General features: G+C 46.0%; 3 protein-coding genes across 7 annotated transcripts; 1 reads left to right on the top strand and 2 right to left on the bottom strand.

Annotated features, from left to right (window-relative positions):
* Nucleotides 1-525: 525 nt before the first annotated feature.
* Cbln3 (cerebellin 3 precursor) lies at nt 526-1769 on the bottom strand. The gene is made up of 3 exons (XM_076848189.2): nt 1470-1769; nt 1019-1138; nt 526-723 (listed from the first exon to the last, which is right to left on the bottom strand). Exons 1-3 carry the CDS (start codon nt 1767-1769, stop codon nt 526-528), a joined length of 618 nt encoding a protein of 205 aa, XP_076704304.2.
* Nucleotides 1770-2687: 918 nt separating this feature from the next.
* Khnyn (KH and NYN domain containing) lies at nt 2688-11454 on the top strand. 4 transcript variants are annotated; one of them, XM_076850117.2, is made up of 9 exons: nt 2688-2841; nt 3274-3340; nt 3461-3678; nt 4166-5295; nt 5427-5557; nt 5640-5736; nt 8636-8743; nt 8950-9051; nt 9735-11454. In XM_076850117.2, the coding sequence occupies exons 2-9, from the start codon at nt 3289-3291 to the stop codon at nt 9982-9984; spliced, it is 2088 nt and encodes a 695-aa protein (XP_076706232.2). In that variant the 5' UTR covers nt 2688-2841; nt 3274-3288; the 3' UTR covers nt 9985-11454. The 4 variants fall into 4 exon arrangements, 3 of the variants coding, with proteins under 3 accessions (XP_076706232.2, XP_076706234.2, XP_076706231.2); XM_076850119.2 differs by lacking the exon at nt 3274-3340; XM_076850116.2 differs by lacking the exon at nt 2688-2841 and having other exon boundaries at nt 3038-3340.
* A 1088-nt stretch (nt 11455-12542) lies between these two features.
* Nucleotides 12543-15435, bottom strand: Sdr39u1 (short chain dehydrogenase/reductase family 39U member 1). 2 transcript variants are annotated; one of them, XM_076850120.2, is made up of 6 exons: nt 15354-15435; nt 15012-15118; nt 14843-14925; nt 14354-14475; nt 13491-13634; nt 12543-13206 (listed from the first exon to the last, which is right to left on the bottom strand). In XM_076850120.2, the coding sequence occupies exons 1-6, from the start codon at nt 15367-15369 to the stop codon at nt 12794-12796; spliced, it is 885 nt and encodes a 294-aa protein (XP_076706235.1). In that variant the 5' UTR covers nt 15370-15435; the 3' UTR covers nt 12543-12793. The 2 variants fall into 2 exon arrangements, with proteins under 2 accessions (XP_076706235.1, XP_076706236.1); XM_076850121.2 differs by lacking the exons at nt 14843-14925; nt 15354-15435 and having other exon boundaries at nt 15012-15097.
* Nucleotides 15436-26856: the final 11421 nt, after the last annotated feature.

A 26856-nucleotide genomic window follows, 5' to 3' on the forward strand; every position in this document is an offset into this window, starting at 1 on the left:
CTTTGCTTGTAGCTGAGCCTCCTACCCCAGCCCATACGGTGATGGCTGAGACCCATGATGTTGGCACTCTTCACAGGAAGGAGCCTGCAGGGTACTCTAAGGCTGGTCCATCTGGGTCCCTGTAGGAGCCTGTCAGGCCTACCTGCACCACCTGTCTCCAAATAGCGCTGAGTAGGAAGCTGGGATAGGGCAATAGGAGGAGCAAAAACTGCAAAATAGTGCAAATCTCTCTCCCTGCCAGACCTTGCCCTGATTCTAGAGCTGCAGGTACAAAGAAATGTGGCAGGAGACTAGAAGGGCAACCAGGGATGAGGGGTGGACTGTGAGAAGGGCCAGGTCTGAGCTGCCCAACTCTGCTCTTCTCTATTCTTAACCTTGGGTATTTGGCACATGCAAAGAGATGGGATATAGACAACCTGAGGGAACCACTCTCCTAACCACTTTCCTGCCCCAAAGATGTTTTTACTGGGACAGGGGAGGGCAGAAGGCAGTGATGGGGGCTGCGTCTTCGAAGGATCTGAGTCTTCAGAGTGGGAAGATGAGGAAGCCAGAGAAACTTGAGTATTTCCAGCCACCTAGCAGATTCCCCCGACGTAGACGCAGGGACACCCGGTCCCCAGGGTCCAGGGGAAGCAGCACAGAGCTGGTGGCTGCCTCCCGGGTCACATCAGGATCATTGGCAAAGGCTGAGATGACAGGCCATGTATTCAACATCAGGCTTACCTGGGGAGGGGAGCCCAGTTAGCATCCATCCCCCACACCCTAGCTCAGGACCCTCACTTTGCCAAGGGCTTCCTCTTCAGAACCTGGGGCTTAATGGACTCTCCTGGTAGTGCTGAGGGGTGGCCAGTGTTTGACTCTAAACATTATCCACACTGTGGTAGGCAGGACCTTTCCTCGCTTGCTCCTGGCCACCAGGACACAAGTCAGTGGAGAGTTTGCCCAGGGCTCAGTGGTGCTCCACTTATGCCCCCTCCCCTCCCTCAAGAGCTGGGGATGGGCCCAGCATTCAGATCACCTGGACAGTTTGGCGATTGTACACCTTCACCACATGGAACCGGAAGCTGTAGACTCCCCGGACAGGGGCCACGAAGGAGCCTGAGGCCCGGTCAAAGCCACCGCCCTCATTCACCAGGACCTGGGGGAAGCAGATCCTGCTGAGTGGGGCTCAGGGATGCCAGAGTGGGGCTCTCTGGGATAACACTGGGGATGGGACAGGGGCAATGAGTATGGGAAAGAAGAGGTGGTAAGCAGGAGTGAACAGGAATGTACAGATTTAAAAAAAATGGTAAAAGGGGCAAGGAGGAGTGTGTGTAAGTATGAAGGGAAGGGAAACAATCAGTGGCGACATTAGGGGAAGATGTAGGGAGTTGTTTTCTTGAAGGGTCATCAAAGTGGGCTTGGACAGTTGATTGCAAGTCTTTGTGGTTCTTTGGACAGGGGTGCAGGGTTGGTGGAGGGGAGGTTACCTGGTCAAAGTAGATAGCCCCGCTGGTGCCGTTGCCGGTCTCCCCTGCTGGCTCATGGTGGTGGCTTCTAACTGCAGCAAATGCCACTCTTCCGGGGGGCGCCTCTCCCAGGGCTGCTCCCCCGGGGCCCCCTGCAGCAGCTCGGCCAGGCTCACAAACCACCAAGCATTCACCCTCCAGCAGGACAGGCTCTGACCCCTCCTGGGCCAACCCTGCTCCCAGGGCCAGAAGCAACAGGGCTACGGGCAGCCCCAGGCTGTGCAAGGGATATGGCAGCCAGTGTCTTCTTGCTCCCAACATGGCTGAGTGCCTCTTCAGCTCACAAGTGTCTTATCTTCTGCCTCCTTTCTGCTGCCCTGGGCACTCACTACCCCTCACCCTGCTCCTCTGCCCTCTCTCTGGGTCTCACTGTCATCTGGCCTCTGGACCTCCCTCTCCATACCTCTCTGTGTCCTGCAGCTCTGTCCTGCCTCCCACTCGTTTACTCCTGCTGTCACTGCAGTTCCCTCCTCCTTGGCAGAACATGAAGTGACAGCAGTTGGGTTCTGGGAGGGAGAAGAGGATATGAAGACAGGACAGAAAGGCTAAGCCAGAGTTCTAGGTTGGCCCCTATGGATGGGCTAGTACGGGAGGCTCCACCTGGGGTGATGGAGAACTAGGTATAGGTGAACATGTGAGATACAGTTCTAAAGCTCCTTCCTTTCCTCCTCTATTCAAAACCTCTCACAAAACAGCAGCCCTTCCCTGTAGCACCTTTCCATTTAGTAGGAGAGAGGGGTGTCCTGTCTTCCCTACAATTGTTTTAATGGAAAGGGCTTGCACCAAGAGTCTCACAATCTTGTGACCCTGGCCCAGTCACTTTCTCTTTTTGTTCTTCCATATTTTCATGCCAAGGGATCAAACTTTCAACGAATGATTCCTCTTTCCCAAGAAACAAATGAGCAGAACACGCAAGAACCCCGAAGGCCGGGAGACAAAGGAGAGCTGGAAGGGAAGCCAGAAGGCTGAGTGGCCTAGAGAACTGCCGGCGACAGGACTGGGCGGAGTCGGGGACGCGGGGCGGGGTGGTGGCTAGAGAAGGCCCGGCGCGCGCGGGGGAGGAGGAAGCGCGCCTCTGGGCTGCGTGCCAGGGCATTGCAGGCGCGGTCGGGGGAGGAGCGGGGCTGACTCCGCCCTAACCCAGGAAGTGACTCAAAAAATAGTTTGAGAGGTGGAGAGACGAGGTGCTCGTTGGGTGAGGAACCCAGGAAGGCCCGCCCAGATTCGGGCCCCATGCCCTAGTCCCCTGGGCTGGGGGCACGGGCGAAGCTGGGGCCCTGGGGTACCAAGAGGCGCCAGCGGGACGTGAGGCTGGAGCCCGCGGCTTAGGCGGGTAGGCGCCCTTCCCTGGCGCCCGGGAGCCAGCAGCCGGGCACGCGCGGCGGCTACTGGGAGCACGGCCTGTCCCGGGGCAGAGGCCGCAGGGGACTGTGGCGGGGGCGGGCCCCGGGTGGGGCGCGTGGCGTGACGGAGTGGGGCGTGGACAGCTGGGGATGGGGCAGGCGGAGAAGTGGGAGTGGCTAGAGCCTTGGAAATGGCAGGAGAGGGGCCCCAGAGTACAGCTCAGTACAAGCCCCTGGTGAGGATTCATTAAGAGTCTTGAAACCTGAAGATTGCAGAGTACCCCGAGGAGAGAGACTCTTTCGATTCCTGCTTACCTCCAGACGGGAGCTGGCCCCCCACCCTTCCTGCTCAGGCCTGTGGTCATTCTCCAGAGGGCAGCCGCCCATCCCAGATAGCCTTGTTTACCATGACTACTTCTTAGGAAGATAGAAGGCCCATGTTTGGATACTCTGACACTCTTCCTACTGCCAAGAAGGACTCAGATACTGGTTAGCAATTGTTTACCAGAATTGTGACTAGGTGCTACCTGTTGATCTTTGATATAGGTGGGGAGATCAAGTTTTGGGTTGAGGGGATAGTGAGGCTCTGAGCTTCCTTCTTCCCTCCAGGACAAGGGGAAGAAGCCATGCCTACTTTGGGGGCTGGTTCCTCAACCCCTGACCGCTTTGCGGTGTCTGCGGAGGCAGAAGACAAGGTTCGGGAGCAGCAGGCCCGTTTGGAGCGCATCTTCAGCGTGGGAATGAGTGTCCTCCCTAAGGACTGCCCTGAGAACCCTCACATCTGGCTGCAACTTGAGGGCCCCAAGGAGAACGTCAGCAGAGCGAAGGTGAACCCTTCCCTGATCCTTCCCAGGGAGCCCTTCTGCACAGAGGCAGAGTTCTAGGAGGGGGCAGGGGACGATCTAAACTTCATCATTCCACTAGCAACCTCAGTGTCCCTGAGCTTTGAGGCACTTTCTAGCTCTGTTTTCAGTTTTGGTTTCATTTCTGCTGTGACAGCTCAGGTTCTGCAAGGACTTATTTGTGCTCTTTTGAAGAATAGAGATAATCCAGCTGAGCAAGTGGGCCCTGCCAAGGAATTCATTGTATGTGGGAGGTCACTGTATGTGGGTAGGGTGGGGGTGGGGAGGTCCAGCCACATTGCTTCCTTTGGAGTCAGGCAGGGGTTCTAATATGGCTCCACTACCTGCCTGCCTTGTGATCAGAGTCTTAGTTTCCTTATTTATAAAATGGGAAAAAATAGTAGGCATCCTGGAGTTTGGGAATAATGAGGGGTAGATTCAAGCAGTTTCCTTTTCTGACATTTCCTTCCAGGAGTACCTGAAGGGTCTCTGCAGCCCAGAACTTCAAAATGAAATCCACTACCCCTCCAGACTACACTGCATCTTCCTGGGAGCCCAGGGCTTCTTCCTTGACTGTCTGGCTTGGAGCACATCAGCCCATCTGGTACCTCAGGCACCTGGTTCACTGATGATCAGTGGCCTAACTGAGGCCTTTGTTATGGCTCAAAGCCGTGTGGAGGAGCTGGTGGGGCGGCTGAGCTGGGACTTTCAGCCAGGACCATGCCCCAGAGCCTCTCAGAGTGCTGGAGTGCTGAGTGACTTCTCTGCCTTGCTGCAGCCCTGGGAGGATGTCCACACAGAGGCCCTGCTGCAGCTGCCCCTGGCTGTTCAGGAGGAGCTTCTGAGTCTAGTGCAGGAGGCGTCCAGTGGGCAGGGGCCACAAGTGTTAACCTCATGGCAGGGGAGAAGCCCAGACCTGCCGAGTACTCAGCACTGGGGAGTCAGGGCTCTCCAGAGTGGAGGTGGGGAGTCGTTGCGCCCTGAATCTGTGGGGTGCAGAGAATCAAAAGGAGCAGAGGGAGGGAGTCATACTATTGAGAAGGATCAAGGGAAACAAGGTGGTTCCAAGGAGATGGATTTGTGGTGGAAGGAGCTGCCTAAGGAAGAGGCCTGGGACAGAGAAGTGGCTTTCAGGCCATATTCAGCAGGTGGAGGGACAGGGGAAGATGGGCCCCTGAAAAGAAAGGCCCTGGGAAAGGAGGGGGTACCTCAGGAAAGAGGTGGGTTTAGTGTCCAGGGTGAGTTTTCTGGTGCCCCTGGTCCCTGTCAGAGGACAGCTCAAACCCGGGGAGCTTCCCTTCTTCAGCGGTTGCACAATGGAAATGCCTCACCTCCAAGAGTACCTAGCCCTCCACCTGCGCCCGAACCCCCATGGCCCTGTGGAGACCGGGGAGACCGGGGAGACCGGGGAGATAAGCAGCAGGCCGTGGCTCGAGGTCGAGGGTTTCCTGGGAGACGAGGTACCCGTGGGGGCAACTTAGTGACTGGCACACAGCGTTTCCAGGAGGCCCTGAAGGATCCTTTCACCTTGTGCCTTGCCAATGTGCCTGGCCAGCCAGACCTCCGCCATATTGTCATTGATGGCAGCAATGTGGCCATGGTGTGAGTACCTAGTGGGGCTGGTGTTGGGGAGGGAGGATGATACAGTCATCTTTTTGTGTCCTGGGGACATGGCTGAGGGGCTAGTACTGCAGTGAGGCTGTCAGGCCCCTCACCTGGGTTTCCCCCTGTAGCCATGGGCTCCAGCACTACTTCTCCAGCCGGGGCATTGCCATTGCTGTGCAGTACTTCTGGGACCGTGGCCATCGTGACATAACCGTCTTTGTGCCTCAATGGCGCTTCAGTAAGGATTCCAAGGTTCGAGGTGAGTTGGGTTTGATCATCTGTGTCCTGGGATTGGCTCTGTTTCCACCTTGAGGAGAACCCTGTTTGTTCTTTTTCTATAGAGAGTCACTTCCTGCAAAAGCTGTACTCCCTCAGCTTGCTCTCCCTTACTCCCTCACGAGTCATGGATGGAAAAAGGATCTCCTCCTATGACGACAGGTACTGCTACCCTCCTTGCCCGAGCTTTGATTATTTAAGGAGTCCAGTAGGAGGTTGAGGGAGAGAGAGAATCTCCTGACCATTTGCTTTGTCTCCAAGCCTCAGGAGTAGGGGCAGAGAGTTATTCCTCCATGTGCTCTTATGACCGGTTAGGTAAACCTCCCCCGTAGCTGAGATGGGATAGACTTAGACAACCGTGTTTGCCCCTTCATCATTCCTTCTTCATTCATCAACCTGAATGACATCTTGTATTTGTGTAGTGCCTTCCTGTCTAGGAAATACTTGTTTATTGGAAAGATGGGAAAGCTACTGACACAAATAGCTGACAGATGTGTTTTTATAAGCTAAATTTCCAAATGTGTAGAGAAACTCCCCCAACATTCTGGAGAAACCAGAGTAAACAATTAAAAGTAAATATGAGGAGAAACACAGCCTGTGAACAATAGGACTGTACAAACTGGTATGGTAGGAAGATCATAGGACGTAGAATTTAAAGATCTGAATTTGAGCTTCAAGTTCACTTCTCATTGATTTCATCTATAGGTCCATACCTTAGTGAATTAACCTCTTTGGCTCAGGTTCCTCCTCCATGCATTTGTCTTCCTTATGAATATCAAAAGAAGAAAAGTAGTGTTCTTGCTTCACTCAACGGGGTAGGCAAGAGTCCATCACATTTCCTTGTATGGACCAAATTATGTGTTGCATAAAATATTATCTCTGTTTTAAAGCTGTGGACACAAAGGGTAAGAATGGTGAACTACCCTAACAAAGGAAAAATAGACCTCAGAACTGCCAGATAGTTTAAATCCAGGGCATATTCCAGCTGCAGTATGCATACATGGTGTGGGGAAAAGGGCAGATTTGAAAGCTAATTAACCAGTTTAAAAATTTTACAACTATAGGCTCTTTGTCCTTTAGGATATTATTTAGTTTTAAACAGTTAATTTCAAACTGCGGTGATCATACATTTTGTCTTTTCAAAACTTAACCGAGTGTGGTGACACGCATGACTCAGGAGGCTGAGGCAAGAGGATTGTGAGTTCAAAGCCAGCCTCAGCAAAAGCAAGGTGCTAAGCAACTCAGTGAAACCCTGCTTCTAAATAAAATACAAAATAGGGCTGGGGGGTGTGGCTCAGTGGTCAGGTGCCCCTAAATTCTATCACTGGTACCCCCCTAAAAACAAACAAACAAACAAAACTTCTTATGAATAAATACTGTTTTACAAAAGGCAGTCCACTTCCTTCTAGTGGAATTTTGTTTTATGCTGAGATTTCACAGTGAATCCAAGATGGGACCTTCTTTCCACACCAGCACTGAAAGAGAATTGAGACTGAATTGAGTCAGTTTTAATGACTTTTAAAGGCATGTGTTTGTGCAGTTGTGTAGGGACCTGATGGGCAGATAACAATGTAAATTGGGAGTTTTTCCTGGTAACAGTGAATAAGCACCGTGCTACACAGCATAGGCTGACAATGAACAATATGCCATGTAATGCAATAATAGTAAAATGTGCTTAACTGGAAAATACCTTTTGTATACCATCTGTATACCTTATACATAAATTTGCTTCCCAGCCAGAAACTCAGAACCAGACATTGCTCCTGCCTAATCCTGTCAAATACTAATTGCCTGCTTAGTGTTAGGTACATGGTCTGCAGAAGGAACATGGGGAATAAGATCTGACTCTTGACTTCAAAGAGCCAAAAGAAACTTATAAATCAGATACTACAGCAACTCAGAGGAAGGGAGCCCTCTCTGACTGGTGTTTTGCAGGAGTGGAGAGTTTGTGAATTGTTTGTTGAGAAGGATGTGGATGGGCTGGATCTCTTGGTTTCTAAAACTGTTAACAAGACTGCTTTCCACCACATGAATCTACATGATGGGATCAGAATTGCTAAAGTGAGACACCAGGCATCGATATTTTTTTGGTACTAGGGATATTATCTAGGGGTGCTTTACCACTGAATCATATCCCCAGCCCTTTGTATTTTTTATTTAGTGAGACAGGGTCTTTGCTAAGTTGCTTAGGCCCTCGCTATGTTGCTGAGGCTGGCCTCAAACTTGCAATCCTCCTGCCTCAGCCTCTTGAGTCGCTGGAATTACAGGTGTGTGCCACCATGCCTGGCTTACCTTTTTAAAGTTCCCCTGGTGACTGTGTTTATCAGCAAGGTTTGGGGAACACTTTCCAGATGGAGGGAATGGTTTGAGAAACATGAAGTCAGAGACAGTGCAGGCCATGTTTAGAGAGCAGGGTGTAATCTGATAATTGATTTTGACTGGAGTTGAGGGCACATCAGGGAATAATGGGAGAGAGAAGTCTGTGAGGGTGCTGTAGAACTGGATTCTAGAGGGCTTTAGCTGCCAGACCTGAGCATGTGGACTTAGTAGATGAAGGCAGGTGTGGAAAAGCTCTGTACAGGAAAAGAGCATGTTTTCTTGCAGGAGGGCAGGCGAACCAGGAGGGTGGTGAAGGGTGAGAGGTAGGTGAATGGTGAAGAGGCTATGTGGTATCTCACCTGTAACATCTGAATTACTAAGGTGGTAAGGAAGGAAGGGGGCTTTCAGAGTGGAGGGCTTTTCAGAGGTTGAACATAGTGGATTTTTAAGTGATTGGTTGGGTAGGATGGAAGACAGAGTCAGTACCAGATCTGTCTCTTACAAATGAGGCACAAAGTGTTGGGTGAAGGGTTGTGGCTAGTGGATGGGATGCTGTTGGGGGACCACCTAGGATTCATCTTTATTTCTGCTCTAACCCATGACACCTGTATCCAGTAAGTCACCTGTAGCGGTCAGTGTGAGGTAGGGATGTCATTTCTCCATCCCCAGAAGTAAGTCACAGGGATTGGTAATACTCTGGGCCTTGAAGACTCCTGGAATGTTGCCATGGTTTTTGAGACAGGTTCATGGTGAAGCTGGCAGAAGAGACCAACGGGATCATTGTCTCCAATGACCAGTTCCGGGACTTGGCAGAGGAGTCTGACAAGTGGATGGCAATCATCAGAGAGCGGTGAGGGAGCTCTCCCTTGAGACTAGGGCACGGACTCAGACCTTTCTCTAAAAGCAGCTCTCCTCTGGCCACTGGGTGAGAACTCTGGGAAGGGGCTTGAAATTGCCTGAAAGGATGATAGCCCGGAGATTCTGGTAGTGGTGGTCTCAGCTCTCTGAAGGTGGATAAGGGCCTCTCTCTGACCATTCTTTCTCTTCTTCATGTAGCTTGCTGCCCTTCACCTTTGTGGGAAACCACTTCATGGTTCCTGATGACCCACTGGGGCGAAATGGCCCCACCCTGGATGAGTTCCTGAAGAAGCCAGCCAGGTAATGCCCCAGACTCCCTGCCAGCAGCTCTGAGCTCTCTTCTCTCTGCAGACCTGGAGACTTGAGTGGGAGGGTGACTTCAGTTTGGGACAGCTTCATTCTACAGTAGTTTGAATTGCTTTGCACATGGCCTTTAAAACCTCTGTAAGGGGCTGGGGTTGTGGCTCAGTGACAGAGTGCTTGCCTCGCATGTGTGAGGCACTGGGTTTGATCCTCAGCACCACATAAAAATGAACAAATAAAATATTGTGACTACAACTAAAAAAAAAAAAAAATCATTAAAATAAATAAATAAATAAAACCTCAGTAGGGAATCCTGACACAGAAGTCCTGGTTGGGAGGGAAGCTCCTGTTTCAGGAATGTCAATGTGTTTGATGAAGTTCTTTGGAAAATGGTTGTTTGTACTAATAGTCAGTTGTATTCAGCATGCTCTCTGCTGGACCATTAAGTAAGTGGTTAATTTAGGGCTAGAACTACATTATTAATGGCCAGGATCACCTTGTAAAGGGTCTATCTCCCTTTCAGAAGTGGATTGATACTGCCACTCAGTGGTCAGTTTAGGGAACTTAAGAATTGTTCTTCCAGTGTCAGGAATAGGCAGGCTAGTTAAGAGGAGGAGGCGCACTGAGGGCTACTTTTCCTCTAGATGCTCATCACCTCTTTTTGTTCTGCTTCTTCCCAGGAAACAGGGATCTTCTAAGGCTCAGAATACTTCCAGGGCCTTTGCAGAACATGGTAATCAGCAGCAGGAGAGGGAAGAGGAAAAAGGTAGTGGTGGCATTCGGAAGACCCGGGAGACCGAGAGGCTCCGGCGCCAGCTGCTGGAGGTGTTCCGGGGTCAGGATCACAAGGTGGACTTCATCCTGCAGCGGGAACCATACTGTAGGGACATCAACCAACTGTCTGAGGCCCTGCTTGGTCTCAACTTTTGAGCCTTACTTGCTTTTGTGGCTGTTGCCCTGTTTAGCCTCCCTCAGCGCAGCACCTTCTGGGAGAGTCCCTCTGCTGTTCATACTCTGACCCAGGCTTACTCTGGGTTGGTGATTTGGTTCAGGGAAGCACTGGGGAAGAATATGTAAGTGAGGGACATTTCTTGCCTGGGCCCTTTGGGGGCAGATCCACAAACTGACCCAATGTCAAGAGAAGACCACAGCCAGCTCTCAAGAGGTCTACTCAGCTTTAACTTTTCAACCTTGTTTTTAACACAGGGCTTCAAGAAAGGGTAAATCCTGGAGATTGGGACTGTGGCTGAGTTGGGCAGAGGCTAGGGTGGGCCAGAGGTGGCAAAAAAGCTGAGTCTTTCCTCTCCCTTGCTGCTGCTTTGGTTGGCCAGAGGACAGGAGGCTCTGCTGGCTGGGCTGTCTCCTGGGAGTGTCAAAGGGAATGCTAGACCCTGGAGGGGCTATAGAGTATTGGGTTGTAGGGAAGTAGCAATGAGCTGGTGACAAAGGCAGAGGGAGACCTGGTTTCCAGTCCAGATATGCCTGCCTGTGACCTTGAGCTGCTTGGCTTTTACTTCTGCCTGTAAATCAGAAGTAAAACTACCTGTTGGGAGGAGATATGAGATCCTAGAGGAAAGCTCCTTGGAGGAAAGTACTTAGACAAAGTCTCAGGTATGTCTGCCTGTGGCTGCACAGGCTCCCTAACCAAACCTCACTTTCAGAGATGTGGGTCCTCCATGTCCAGGGTCCATGCCCTAGATTTTATCACTGTGTCCTTGTATAACATGCCCTATAATGGCTGCATCCCTTTTGGGCAACCTTTAAAGTCCACATTTACAAGATAGTTCAATTAGGACTGACTGTTTGCATTACTGAAATACTCTCAGGGTTCCTATAAATGGCAGCTCTCCTGTTGTATTCAAGGGTTTGTTTACAGTATATATGTCAAAAAGCCCAGTTAGATCCTCTAGCTGAAATGTTGACAGCATTCACCAAATTGATGAAGCCATGCTGTGCAATGACAATGTAGATGTGATTGGCCCCTAAAGTTTTCTTTATGGAAGACATAGGTTGCTTAAAGTAAGGCACAGTTCTGTTTGGTGTATGTGTGGAGGTGGGAGGGCTATGAAAGTTTTATTAGATGAACCAATTATTTAGAAAATGAAAACTGAAGAATCAGAGTTGGAAGGATCTGATTGGCCACAAGACCAAATCCACTGTCCATCATAACATGTTCTTTCCATCCTGATTCCCACAGGACAGTGCCTTGTATCTGTTTGAATTCTTCTTCTGGGGCATTTTCTCCCAGCAAGGCAGCACATTCCTCCTGGGGACAGTATTAATCAGTAGTCTGTCTTCTAGTGTAGCCTAAACTATGCTTTTATGTTACTGCTCCTTCCCCCAGGAATAATAGTCAACTTTTCCTAGAGTCCAAGACCAAATAAAAAGATAAGACAGTTACCTGAGTTCTGTTTGTTTGGGCCCCCAGTTTCCCTGAATAAGAACCTTTTTTAGGCTCACTCTGCTTTCCTGACTGGCACAGGAAGTTGTGTACTGCATGGGGAGCAGAATGAGGGAGAAGGGTCCCTAGGCTCCAGTGTCTGCCTGTGTCCCCAGTGGTGATTTATATTATTTATATTGACTCATGCTAGGAGCAGGTATGTTGGAGACCTTGGCCTGCAAATCAGAAGTAAACTACCTGTTGGGAGGAGAAATGAGATCATGGAGGAAAGCTCTTTCAAGAAAAAAGTATTTAGACAAAATCTAGGGTGTGTTTCCCTGTGGCTGCACGGCTCCCTAACCTGTGCAGGGAAGTTAGGGAAGTAACAATGACTCAGACAATCTACAGTGCCCTGGGAAGAAAGGAGGTGATGGGTTAATACGGTCCAAACTGGGAGCTGGGAGGATTACTTCTGGTTAAGCTGTAGCAGATATCACAAATTCAGGTAGATTAGAAGGATACTAGATGAACACTTGGGATTTACTTCTTCCTAATAGGGTCAAGTTTGTTGTTTGTGATTGGTTCTCTGCCCTTTTTACTTTCTATGACTCTGAGAATACCCAGAGGACAGAAGTATTTTCTACCCTTTTGTGCTGAAGGCCTTGGTAGAATGAAGTGGCCCCCATTAGTTGAAAGGCAAATCCTAAACTTCGTGTTCTACTGAAGTTTGATAAATTGGGACCAACATGTGATTGCTTTTATTAATTCACCATTTGATGACACAGGTTGGAGGTTGCCCTACAAGGGGGCTTCATTTCTTCCTCTGCTGGCATCCTAATGGCACTCTGAATGGGTGTGCAGGATGACCACAAAACTCACTGGAAATGGATTATCATTTCTCTTGTCTTCTAATCTCTACTTTCATCATAACTTCATGCCCCAGAACTGTGACCCGGTTTTTTGGTTACTGAGGGACCAAGAAGAGAAAAGGTGAGGAGAGATGTTGCCTATTATAACTTTCAAAACTATGTAGAGAAATGAATCATCTGGGGTGACAGTCCTTGAAATAAATTCCAGGAGAATCTAGGTTAAAGAGATGAGCAGAAGCTAGAGAGATAATTTATCTTTATTGCCAAAACTACAGAGCGTTTTCTACATAGAACTGGGACAACAATGTAGCACATAAACCAAACTTGGAAATTCTTTTACAAGGAGTGGAAATAGTTAAGGTCCTAACTTGATGAGATTATAATCTTGAGTCTGGAGAGTTTTTAAACTCAAGTAGAGGACCACCTGAGCCAATTCACAGGAAGCCTCTGCTGAGGGATGGGCTTCTGCCCCTGCTATGCACCTCCCTACTTAGGCTACAATTTCCTTCAAGGCAGCCCCCAGCTCTGGGAAGGAATACTGGTAGCCAGTGGCCAGTGTTCGCCGCGGAACTACCTTCTGTCCCTCTAGCAGCATGATGGCACGCTCTTGCCCAAAGACAGCTCTCACCACAGTGGCAGGGAGAGGGATAAAGGCTGGGCGGCCCAGGGCAGTGCCCAAGGCCTGGGCAAACTCAGCATTGGTGGTTGTGGAGGCTGGAGCCACTCCATTCAGGATGCCCTGCACGTGATTTACTTCAAGGGCATGGGTTAGGATTCCTGCCAGGTCCTGGATGTGAATCCAGGGGAAGAACTGGTTGCCTGAGCCGATGGGGCCCCCCAAACCCAGGCGGAAGGGCAGTAGCATGTGGCCGATGGCACCACCTCCACGGCCTAGCACAACCCCTAGAACAGGCAAGAGAGATGGTATAGGGAGTCCTTTCAGCCTTGAAGCAGCCTGAATGCTGTTCCCATTTCTCAGTTTTCCCTTCTTTACTCCCCGTGTGGACCCAGTTCTATAATAAGAGTTGAGGGTTATGGCTCTCCTTAGACTTTCTACTCTCCCCTCTGCAGACTGATGAGAGTGATGGCATACTCTCTTTGTAAATTTAGCTCCTTGGATATCCTCCCTACCCAAAGCCTAGAGAAGTCATTCCACCCTGTCTGGGACCCAGGCCCTTGGTTCTCACCAGAGCGTACCACCACCTGGCGTGTAGAATCTCCAGGAAGCCTGGCTGCAGCTTCCCATTTGGTTACGAGGTTGGAGAAAAAGTCAAAATCCCCTCCTGGGCTGTCCTCATCATACTCTGCAGTCAGGCTGGGACGGTAGTAAGCTGTTGGAAAGCACTTATTTGTTCTGGGTGTCTTTTTCCTGCCTAGTCCTAGACTAGGCAGCCAAGACTCCACTTGGCTTCTCCTATTAGACCCCATGAGAAGAAAGCCATGGATACCTTCCCCTTGAGCTTCTTTATGACCTGACTTGGTCCTGCTTGGAAGAACTCTCAACTTTGGTTGCAGGGCTACTCTCAGAGGCTGCTAGCATAATAGTGGTTAAGAATAGAATACATGGGACTGCCTGAGTTTTAATTCAGCTCTGACTTTTGACAAATTATTTAACCTCTCTGTATGGAATTTCTGCATCTTTAAAAATGGAAATAATAGTACCTACCTCATAGGGTTGTTGTGAGGATTAACAATGTAATATGTATAAAAACACTTAGAATTGTGGCTGGTATGTATGTTATAATGAAATACAACAGTTAAGAGCTCTTCCTAAAGAACTTTGGTATGAAAAGCAAGAGACTTGGGAGGAGGTGGGCTTTTCCTTGGCCTTAGCAGTGGTATCATTCCCCCTCTTTCTCTGAGATTCTTCATTTCTCAGTGAAAGGACACAGGTCAGGAGAAACATGCATGGATCCAGGGCCTAGAATTTACCATATCTGGGAATGAGCAGCTCTCCAAGGTGTATACAGCTACAAGGGCTGAGCTACCCTCTTAATCTGCACCGCATTTCCCTTGGCTAATGTAAGAGGTTGGTGATTTAGGGGCATACCTACACCTGTGACTAAGATCCAGGCTTTGGGGGGTTGTGGAGCTTTGGTGATGGCTTTAGCTAGCATTTGGGTGGTCTCCAGGCGGCTGCTAAGAACATCTTTTTGGAAAGCTTCATTCCACCTGCAGGAAAAATAAGAGGAAATGAAAAGCCACTAAATACATACACACATCTTCCCCTCTCTTGTCTCTGGGACTTATTCTATACCAATTTCTAGTAAAATCCTGCATGTGGCTAAAGAAAAATGGTTCATGTGTACTGAAAGTGGAAAAGACATATCTTCCTTGGGCATTTTATACGTGAGAACTTAAATCAACTGGCTGACTGGGTAGGGGAGCAGGTGGGCATAGACTTGGAGTGGGATGGGATGAATAGTATATCTTCAGTTCTCATTCTGACAGCTCCATTAGTCCCAGCTTACAGGGTTCCTTTGTACCCTCTCTTCTTTCTGCTCTGGGGATATTTTATTTGTTTTAGGGACCCAACTACCTTCGGAGAGGGTTGAGGATGTTCTCTCCGGCCAGGTTGACAGCGACATCACAGCTGGGCAGCCCAGATCTAGCAAGCTCATCCTGTCAGAGAAAAGCTCACAGTGCCTGCGGTCCCGCCCAGTGCTGACAAACTGCCTCCCTACCGAGTTTCTAGGGGTTGGGCATACCCACGTGATCCGACCCGGTCTGGGCTGTCGGGAGACCAATGTCACTTCGTGGCCTCTGGCTTTCAGCAGCTGGGTTAGGGCTGTTCCAACGAAGCCCGTTCCACCACCTGATCAGAGAATACAAACTGTTTAAGCCTCGGGGATGAAGGCTGATGCTTTGCTTCCCCTCCTCTCCCCTCGAGACAGGAGACACAGGTCACAGGGGTCAGGGAGGTTCGGCTTTTCGGGCTAGGAGACTAAGGTCAGGTTGCTCGTGGAGGAAACTGTGCCCTTTCGGCAAGGCCTCCCAACCCTCCATCTCTGGTAAGCCACCCCCGACTCTCCCTTTCTTCCCTCCCTCACCCACAAGCACCCGCATAGCGATCAGATCCTAACACGCCTGCGCAAGATTTAAAGCTCCCCCTCCTTCCCTTGACGCGACTATGACCCTCTGCGCATGCGTATTTTAGAAAACGCGCTCCAATTGGGAGCTGACAGGGTCGAGACTGGGCGTGGCCCTGCCCAGCAACCCGGAAGAATTTACAAAGATAGACACTGGATTTTACCGGGAGGCGTAGGGCGGGGAAAGAGGCAGAGGAAGGAAGTTCAATCTCACCCATCGCCCAAAGAAACCAATAAAAACTGAGACCTGAAGCTCAAAACTACTGAAACCGCAGACGTCTGCAAATCCGGTTGGTTAGGTGGGTCAGGAATACACCCGCTGATAGGGATTTTTTTTCTACTCGTCCTATTTTATCTTCTCACTGTTCTGGTCTCGTATTTGAAGAGTTACAAAATTCCTCTCATTCTTGATCCACTCCAGCCTTTTGTTTTCTCTGGCCCATCTTCTGTTTCTTTACCTTCATAGCTATTCTGCTCAAAAGTGTTTTCCGCCCAGTGCAATTGCACAAGCCTGTAATTCCAGCGATTGGGGAGGCTGAGGCAGGAGAATTACAAATTCGAGGCCAGCCTGGACAATTGAAACAAACAAACAAACAAACAAATAAACAAAAACAAAACATGGGGGATATAGCTCAATGGTGGAGCATCCCTGGGTTCAATCCCTGGGTTCAATCCCCGGCCAAACGCAGACATACACGTGTTTTCTATTTTGTACTTGACAATACACGGTCTGTTTTCTGCCTTTGCCATTCATTTCCCCTCTCCAAGAACACAATTTTCCCATGTGTCACCAAATCTAACGCCTAGTTTTGACTATTTTTCTTGACCTCTCAGAATCATTGGGCACCTACCAACTTCTCTCTCTTTAGAAATGCTGTCCCTTACCTCTCTGAAAAAGCACACTTTCTTCTGGGCCTTTCTGTTAACTCTTCAGTCTCCATTGCTTGCTTTATCTCCTTTAAATTCTTAAAATATTAGTATTCCTCAGAGCTGGATCTTAGGACTTCTTTACCCATCCTGTGCTTTCTCACAAATATCTACATCTGAGTTCAGTTACTAGTTTTTTACAATAGCTCCCCCATCCCAAATCTCCTGTGCAATTCAGATTTGTCCTCTGACCTCTTGACTCCTATAGAAGATCTCTTCTTGGTTGCCTGAAAACCTTTGATTTTACTTACTAAATATCCCCCAGATCAACCACTTCAACCTTCATTCCAGCTATTCTTCTTTTTTAAATTCTTGTAATAGGCTTCTCATAGGTATTCCTACTTAGTCTTTCCTCACCATACTATTGCAAGCTGAGTGATAATAGAATAACATGTGGAAGGAACACTACAGTAATCCTGAAACATTTCCAAATATAAAATTCTTGGATATGTTGGATAGAATTTAACATACCTCCATTTGAATGCATTGTGAGGTTATCCAGAAAAATAAAGGAAATCTCTAGAGACCAAAAAGCAGAGAGTGCTTTGGGACTGAGGCTATCATGAAGATGCTTTGCTTGGTCAAACTTCAGTCAGACTTTTTTTTTAGTTGTCGTTGGACACAATACCTTATTTTACTTTTTTATTTTTATGTGGTGCTGAGGATTGAACCAGGGCCTCACACATGCTAGGTGAGTGCTCTACTGCTGAGCCACAACTCCAGCTCTAGTCAGACTTATGAATCTTCTTTTAGGCTTATTTTTGTACTTGTAAAATCCAGTTTTCACAAAAAGCCCTACTAAGTCAATTTAGCAAGAATCCCTTCCCCTCCATATCTAGTCAGTTGCAATATACTATTAGGTCCCTCATCCTCTATCACTACCCCCAGGTGATATCTGGTAACCCTGGTTTATCTTTAACAAGAATCATGTTAGACTGGTTTTGTCAGAATCTCCCTTTCCTTGATATATCCTCACAACGATAATGTTAAGCAAAAAACAAAATTGTAGAAATGTACTTATACTATAATGCCATTTATTTGATGATTAAAAATAAACTATACTATTTTTATTGGGATGAGTAAATTTATAAAGTAAAAAGTAATGCATGGGAATGATAGAAAATTCAGAGAAGTGCTTAGTGCTCTTCACAGGATCCTCTCCTCTTCACCATCAGTCTTCTCTCCGTAGCTGCAGCCATGAAGGGCAAGCTTGGCTATGTAGTTTTAGTGGGTACAAGGTATAACACGGATAGGGGAGACTCTGCGCCAGGACTGATAGGAAGGTTTTCCACTTTCTTTTTTTTTTAAAAATAAATATTTTTTAGTTGTAGTTGGACATAATACCTTTATTTTTAAATTTTTATGTGGTGCTGAGGATTGAACCCAGGGCCTCACACATGCTAGGCAAATGCTCTACCACTGAGCAACAACCCCAGCCCAGGTTTTCCACTTTTCTTAATGCAAAATGTGAGTTGGTGTTCCTTTCCTCAGCAGAAAAACTGGGCTGTCCTCTAGAGAAGAAAATGAGCCTGATACGCATTCAAATTCCAGAGGGTCATCACTGGTGTCTCTCCTGCTGGCGTAATGGCTGAGGAATCAGAAACCAGAAGTTGGAAAGGCTCAACAAGAGCAAGCTATCTGGACTGCCATGGAAGCAAAAAAGGCTAAGCAGGCATTTGAAAAGGGAGCAATGACTGTTGCTAAGGCTTCCACAAGCAAAAGCAAACCTGTGAAGGTTTTGCTCCATGAGTTTGAAAACGCCAAATTGGCAGATCAGATTTTAAAATAAAGTGCCATCTAAAACTAAATAAAAAAAATTTCAGGGTTGCATTTACCTGTGGAGGTAGAGTGGGAATATGATCAGGGAGCAGATAGAGGACTTGATGTTGTTATTTCTTAGGCCAGGTGACAGGTATGTGGATATTCATTTTATTTTTCTTTGTATTTTGGTATGTCTGAAATATTTCATAATAATAAACATGTAGTGGATTTAAAATTTATAGTCACATTTTGATGCGCAAGGACATAATTTTATTTTCTATAATTAAATACAACATGCTTACAAACGATTCTCCTTGATAGTAAATTAAACTCACCCAACAAAGGTAACTGTCATTTTTAGTTTAAAACTTCTCACATTCTCAGTTTGTTAGCCTTTGGAATACTTTTGTCTCTCTTCTTTCCTTCTCACAACTAGACACCGGGGTATGGCAGGTCCTCTGGTCAGTCACTGTCATTTAGTCACCAATGCCTGCTCAGAGGATCTCATCTCATTTGGATCTTGGATATTGCTTGCTGAGACCAGCTAAGGCACAGCTGGCCAGGCCAGATCTCTTGGCATGGTATTTTGTATTCTATTTCTGATACCCCCAGTTCTTGCCTTGATATCAGTGTTTGAGAATGTCCCCTAGAGGAAGGAAAATGCTTGTTTTGCCCTTTGGCTGACAGCATAGAATGTGTGGATCTTGAAACAACCAGCAATGGTTGAGGGGTCTGCTCTTCTCTTCAGGTTTATCTCTTCTTATTTTCCATAGCTATTACTGCCAGACAATTTGCTGTGGTCCATCAGTTAGTTATATGTTGCTGGTAAGAAATTATTTCAAAACATAGTGGTTTGAAACAATTTTATTTTGTGGTTTCTGTGGGTTAGGATTTGGGAATAGTTTAGCTAGGTGATTATAGTTCAGGGTCTCTCAAGAGGTCATGGTCAAGTTTTTAGCTAGGGTTGCAATCATTTGAAGACTTGACTGGGGCCAAAATATTCTCTTTCAGAAGGCTTACTCACATGCTGTTGGGAGGAGGTCCTGTTCCTTGCTGGTTTTTCTTGCTGTGTAGACCTCTACATAGGGCTCCTTTGGGATCCTTATGATGTGGCTGCTAACTTCTCTGGAATGAGTGATTCAAGGGAGGGAGAATGAGGAGAAAGCCATAATGCATTTAATGATGTCCTAGTCTCAGAATTTGCATATAGTCATTTTTACCACAGTCTGTTTATTGGAAGCGAGCCACTAAGTCCAAGGGCAGGGAAATTTGGCTGCAACTTTTGAAAGGAGGATAATTGTGGGCATATTTAAAAATCACCACAAGCTCTGTGCTGCAATTAAGGGCTTCTCTGAGGGGCTTGCAGTCTTTCAGCTGTGCCTGGGAATGTGGTGCAATCCTTGTCTGTTTGTCTTTCTTTTTTTTTTTTTTGGTACCAGGGATTGAATCCAGGGGCACTTAACCACTGAGTTGCATCCCCAGCACCCCCCCCCCCTTTTTTGTATTTTATTTAGAGACAGGGTCTCATTGAGTTGCTAAGGGCCTTGCTGAATTGCTGGCTTTGAACTCACTATCCTCTTGCCTCAGTCTCTTGAGCCACTGGGATTATAGGTATATGCCATTGCACCTGGCCAATCTTTGTCTTTTTCATATACTCCTCTGCCCCTCTGGGTTTTAAAACATTTGCCTACTTCCCTAGCTGAGCTCCTTCTCAGAGAACCCAGGTAGCATTTAGAATCTAGTTTTATCCTCTCTAATTTCTCTTCTAGTTCCAACCCAGGAAAAGCTTATAATGGGCAACTGCTCTGATGTCATATGGTGTTTCTTTCCTACTCTCTTGATTTATTGGATCAATTTTTTGCTCAATCTTTTCTGAATATTTTCTTCTCTGAACAAAACCTTGCTCTTGCATGTGAATTCCCTACTTTTCAGGATATTATTTATAAAAGGAAAAAAAAAGAAGTTAATTATACAAGTCAAAGTGATACTTGTCTTATTTGTTCCCTTACACTGCAGAGAGAAGGAAGTCCTGGGAAGGGAAAATGCATTGGATAATAATGAGAACCATATTAATGTCACTCATGGCTGTATGCAAATACTACATTAATGTCAACAGGACTCTTGATCTTTCTTAATTCTCAGCTCTTCCTTTTTGTAGGCTGGTATCCTTTTCAGGAAAATTCCCCCCCTTTTAGAGCAAGAATGAATTCTTGGCTTCTGTTTTTAGCACAGTGACTATTTCCCTTAACCCCAGCAAAAATCTTAGATTGTCTGTCATTGGATTGATTTGGGTTACAAGCCACCTCTGAACTAATCATGAGGCCAACTATGGAGAGTTCTTTTTAATGACCAGGGTTGGGTCATATGTCTACTTTTGGCTTAGAGAGTCCCCACTGACTGTACTTCATTGTGTAAACCCAACTATAGTGCTGAGATATCGGGGACTCCTCCCCAACTCAACCACACACACTGGTTATTGACAACCCTTTCCTGTCTCCCCAGGCTCTTTCTTTCCTCCACTGAACTGGAGATGGTGGGGGAAGGGTGAGGAGGGTTTCACTAAATCACATGCTTTTGGATCATAGATTCAAAGGTGGAGGATCCATCAATATCCTCATGAAAGTGAGATAGGAATCCTTTCTAGAGCTTTGTTCCCAATATACATAGGGAAGGAACCATTGTCCCAGAAATCATTGCCTCCTCTCCAGGGAGACTGACTGGGGAGTATGCTCTGCTGAGTGTGCTCAGATTTCTTTTCAAACTCCTTAAAGTCTTTCATCTTCTGGGATGGGTCAGTTAACTTTCTCTTCCTCCTCAACTTCTTTAACCACAGAACTGTTTCAGTTAAATTATTTGCAGCTCTCATCGTCGATTTGACACTTTGTTTAAACATTCAAATTTAGGCAGCAAGACATGAGATATTTCCATTTGCATGTCTTGGCATAGGGGCAAATGAAGCTTCTTTGTCATGAGGGAAGGTGGGTGTCCCTCCCAAGTCTGTGGCAATCACAGGAACTTCGATAATTGAAATGGGACTGTTTTTGCACAGCTGCTTCCTGAAACAACATCAGGAACTGAGCACAGTCCCTCTGGTTGGTCAGGCCTTCTCTGTGGGGCAGAATAGGAAGTCAGGTCTTGGGGACGAGTCCTAGCTGCTTCTTTAAGCTTAGCTGAGGCCTCCTCTAACTGTGTGAATGCTCTCTGCTTTGTTTTGTTTGGATAGATTTTTTCAACTTTTCTCAGTTTCTGGAATGTTATTTGGTTAATGGTATTTACATCATAATCATCATTTCACATAGTTTCGGATGAAAATGTGACAGAACCAACTAACTATCTTAATCCTGATTCTGGAGACACATCAAATAAAGGATCCTAGATACCCCATTCACCTACTCCCCTTTTAAAAAAATAGTCTGCCTTGATCCCAGGATCTGTGGAACTAAAGTTTATATTCCCTGAACTTCACCTTTTGTGGAGATGCCAGCTGTTCTCTGGGGCTGCACCTTCTCTTCTCTTGCCTCCCCTCCACAAAGATTTCTTGATGCTGCCCTTCTTGTGCAGTCCTATCCAGTATCTGTTCCCATGGGACTTGACTCAGAAGTTGCCACCTCAGCTTCCAGCATCAGACCCATCTCTTTTTGCAGTTTGCTGGGATCTGAGAGCTTTCTGCTTTTGGTGTCTAGGGAGGGGAACAAGAAATGATGTACAGATTGCCTTTCCATGTGCTCTGTCAGTAGTGCTGAAGTGTGTGTGTGTGTGTGTGTGTGTGTGTGTGTGTGTGGTGAGGGCATGGGATGAAGTGTTTTTGTGGCTCTGGGGGATTGAGGCAATGCAAAGCTACCTTTTTTTTTTTTTTTTGTCTTCCACTTTTTATCCATTCAGCTCACATTTTCTTAGACCATACAGCAGTCAGTAAGCTGCAGAGTTTCCTAGGGAGGAAGATGTAGATTGATCTGTCTTCTTTTCCATGGATCAACCTAGGCCAGATCCATCTGGGAGGCTGAGGCATTCTTGCTGGTTTAGGGAGAAAGTCACTGTACCACAGAGATATCTCACTGAGGACTTGATTAGATAGAGAAGATGACAGGAAAGAAAAAAAACTGGGAAAGGAGAACTAGGTGACCAAGGCAAGAGAGGACTCATAGGTATCCTCAAGGTTTATATTCCCTGTAATTGGGAGATAACTATGAACTCAGTATCCAGTTTGGGTCTGGGTGGGCTCCTGGGGACACTAGATTGAGGGCAGAATTGGAAGGTTCAGGATGCTTGGTATGGATTGTGGGGAAGAAAGTTTTAACCAGGACATTTAATGGAGCATTTATAAGACTCCACATCTAGGCAGACACAAGAGAACACAGAAACAAGACTCTGTTCTGTACATAGAACAGGGACTTCAGTGTTGATACTGAAGAACTTTTTAAGGAGAATTATAATTTTTGAAGGAAAGCCAAGTCCCATTTAGTGCCTCCCTTCTGTTTTTTGAAATCGCTCCAATCAGTGACATCTCATTGCTAAACTCATTGATCTCTTCTCAGACCTCGACGTGCTGTGTCTCTCAGCAGCATTTGTGGACACACTTTCTTTGCTTGGTTTCCAGGACCTGCTCTATCCTCCCACCTCTTACCAAAGCTACCTTTTTCTTTGTCTTCTTCCACTTTTTATCCATTCAGCTCACATTTTCTTAGACCATACAGCAGTCAGTAAGCTGCGGAGTTTCCTAGGGAGGCAAATGTAGATTGATCCATCTTTTCTTCCATGGATCAACCTAGGCCAGATCCATCTGGGAGGCTGAGGCCTCCTTAGTCCCCTTTGGTAGGTTTGAATGTCTCCTCATCTTCAAATATAGGAGTGCCTCAGTCTCTGGCCTTGGGCAACTTTTCCATATATACTTATTCTCTAGTATGAATCTCATGTTTTCAAGTAGTATCCAATTGTTTTAATCAGTGTTTTCGCCACAGTGATCAAGACATGACAAAAACAATTATAGAGGAGGAAATGTATATTTGAAACTCAGGGTTTCAGAAGTCTCAGGACATGGCTGACTCTATTCCTCAGGGCCTGGTGGTGAGGCAGAACATCATGGTAGAAGAAAAGCAGGTTAGGACATGGAACCAGGAAGGGGAGAGGGGAGGGGAGAGGGAGGGAGGAAGGAGAGATGGGGGGGGAGAGAGAGAGAGAGAGAGAGAGAGAGAGAGAGAGAGAGAGAGAGACTCTTCTCCTCCAGCTATACCCTACCTGCTCACAGTTACCACCCAGTTAATCCCTATCAGAGGATTCAGGCACTGATGAGGTTAAGTCTCCCATAACCCAATCATTTCACCTCTAAACTTTTTTGCATTATCTCACACATGAACTATGAACCCCAGGTTTCTGACTGTAACCTGAACCTTTTCTGTGAACTTCAGACATAATTAGTAAATGACCTATTCAACTTCACACATTGTAGATGATTAAAATGCATTTAAAATTAATATCCTGAAATTCACTCTTGATTTTCATGGCTCCAAACTTGCTTCTTTGCTGGTTCTCCCAGTCTAAGCCAATGTCAGTGAAAATTTTCTAGTTGCTTAGGTCAAAAATTTGAAGTCATCATTGACTCCTTTCTGTTCTTCTCCCACAGCCCATCTATGAGCAGGTACCATTAGTCTCTCTCTAAAGTAAATCCATAAATGCAATCAGTCCTTAATTAGACTTCCACTTCCAACACAGTTACCACCTGGCTCAAGCTAATGCTGTCTTTTGCCTAGATTATGATCAGAACTTCTATTTTATTTACCTGCTCCAATTCTTGCTTCCTTACAGTTCCTAATCCAAATGGTGCCTATCCACATGGATAGGCAGAGTGATACTTATAAAATTTTTAAACATATCATATCACTCCTCTGCTCTGAGTTCCTCTCTGCTTTCAGAGTAAAAGCCAAAGATCTTATGACCTTTAAGACTTGCAGCCATCTGGTCCTCACCTGTCTCTGTGACCTCATTGCCTGTCACTCTCCCTAATGCCTATCTTGCTGAAGCCACCTGGCACTTTAGTTGAACACACCAAACCTGTTTATGCCTCAGGGCCTGTTTGCTCCTCCTTGCTGAAGATGCCATACCTCCAAATATCTACCTGGCTCTCCCAGACCTCATTTCCTTCAGGTCTCTAATCTGATGTCTTATGAGATGTTGTTTGATCAGCATATTTTAAGTAAGTTTCACCTCTGAAACTTCCTACCACCTTTATCCCTCTTTACATTTCATCTCATTTTTCATGTATTTACTTGCCTGCCATCTGTCTTCTCTCACTAGAATACAAGCTCATAAGGGCTGGACTTTTATCTGTTCATTGTTTGCTTTACCCTTGAATTTGAAAAAAAAAATTTCTTCATTTTGTAGGTGCTTTATTAGTATTAATTGGATAAATGAAAGAATGGTGGTTAGGAGTATAGGCCCTGGAAGAAGAGGTCCTGGGTTCAAATTCCCTCTCTTCTCGGTAACACTTTAGTGGTTTCTTTCTTTCTTTTTAAAAAATTTGTTCTTTTTAGAAATACATGACTGTATAGGATATTTTGACATATTATACATACATAGAGCATAATTTATTCTAATTAGATCCCATTCTTGTGGTTGAACATGATGTGGAGTTAACACTGGTTGTGTATAAACTGTAAATAACTGATTTATTCTACTGTCTTTTCTATTCCAATCCCTCTCCCTTCCTTCATTCCCCTTTGTCTAATCCAATGAACTTCTGTTCTTCCCTCCTCCCCTTATGGTGTATTAGCATCCACATATCAGAACATTTGGCCTTTGGTTTTTGGGGATTGACTTATATCACTTAGCATGACAGTCTCCAGTTGCATTCATTTACTGGCAAATGCCATAATTTCATTCTTCTGAAATTATGGCTGAGTAATATGTTAAAAGAATTTTTATTTGTTCTTTTTAATAATATGTGACAGTAGAATGTATTTTAACATATTATACATACATAGATATAATTTCTATTCTTGTGGTTGTATATAATGTAAAGTTACACCGGTCATATATTTATTTATGAACATAGGAAAGTAATGTCCAGTTCATTCTACTGTCTTTTGTCTTCCCTTCATTCTCCTTTGTCTAATCCAAAGTATTTCTTTTCTTCTAGACACCGCCCTCCCATTATGTGTTATCATCTGCATATCAGAGAGAATTTCAACCTTTGGTTTTTGGGGATTGGCTTATTTCACTTAGCATGATAGTTTTCAGTTCCATCCATTTACTAGGAAATGCCATAATTTCACTTTTCTTTATTGCTGAGTAATATTCCATTGTGTGTATAAACCACATTTTCTTTATCCATTCATCTGTTGAAGGACACCTAGGTTGGTTCCATGGTTTAGCTATTGTGAATTGAGCTGCTGTAAACATTGATGTGGCTGTGTCACTGTAGTATGCTGATTTTAAGTCCTTTGGGTATAAACCAAGGAGTGGGATAGCTGGGTCAAATGGTGATTCCATTCCAAGTTTTCTGAGGAATTTCCATAGTGCTTTCCAGAGTGGTTGCACCAATTTGCAGTCCCACCAGCAATGTATGAATGTACCTCCCCCCCCCCCAATCTGGCCAACATTAATTATTAGTTGTATTCTTGCTGATTGTCATTCTGACTGGAATGAGATGGAATCTCACTGTTTTTTTTTTAAAATGTATTTTTTAGTTGTTGATAGACTTTTATTTTATTTATTTATATGTGGTGCTGAGAATCAAATCCAGTGCCTCACACATGTCAGGCAAGTGCCCTATCGTTGAGCCCCAGCCCCAGCCCTAGCCCCTAGTTTTAATTTTCATTTCTCTGTTTCTAGAGATGTTGAACATTTTTTCATGTATTTTTGACTATTCATATTTCTTCTTCTGTGATGGGTAAGTTTCTTAACCTCTCTTTCTCTTAGTTTCCTTATTTGCAAAATGAAAATAACAGTGGTAGCTCTCTCATAATTTACCAATTAATTAATTAATATATTTAACTCTTCTATAGCAGTTCACAGTGTGTAGATTTGATAAATGTCAACAATTATAATCATTGTCATCATCATCACCATTGTCATCTCCAAATTTAGGAGAAACTAGAGGATGCAGAACATGAGGCTGGGATTGGTAGGAGCTTTTTATGGCAGATTGTGTTTTCCAAAGATGACTGCAACAATGTCTCGGTTTCACATGCTTTTCTGGAATCTTTTCATTCCCTATCAAGAAGTGGATGGCATGTCCCTTCCCTTGAGCCTGGATGGAAATTTATGACTGCCTTAGATAATATGAGTTCCAGGACTAGATCTTAAACATATCACACACTTCCACCTTGTTATTTTGAGATGCTCATTCTTAGCATCCACCTACTAAGCTATGAGGAAGTAAAAAGTAACTCATGGAGATAGACTACATGGAAAAGCCACATATCGGTGTTCCTGCTGTTAGCCTAGTTGAGCAGCAGGCCCTAACCAAGGCGGGGTGGGGGGTGGGGGGTGGGGGTGGGGGCGGGGAAGGAGATAGATGCCAGATGTGTGAATGAAGGTACTGCTGGTAACACCTGCCCCTGTTGAGTCATCAGCCTTTAAGTCTTTCAGGGTGAGGCACCAGTCTTCATGGAGCTGAGAACAGGTATCCCCATGTTCTCTGTATGAATTCCTGAACCATAGAATCCATGAAACAATACCAAGATTGTTTTATGCCACTAGATTTGGAACAGTTGTAGCACAGCAACAGTAACTGGGCATTTTGTCAAAAGACCGATCAATACTGTAACAAGTAAATCCA

This window comes from Callospermophilus lateralis, chromosome 3, assembly GCF_048772815.1.
Source record: "Callospermophilus lateralis isolate mCalLat2 chromosome 3, mCalLat2.hap1, whole genome shotgun sequence".
In the NCBI taxonomy this organism is placed as follows: Eukaryota; Metazoa; Chordata; class Mammalia; order Rodentia; family Sciuridae; genus Callospermophilus; species Callospermophilus lateralis.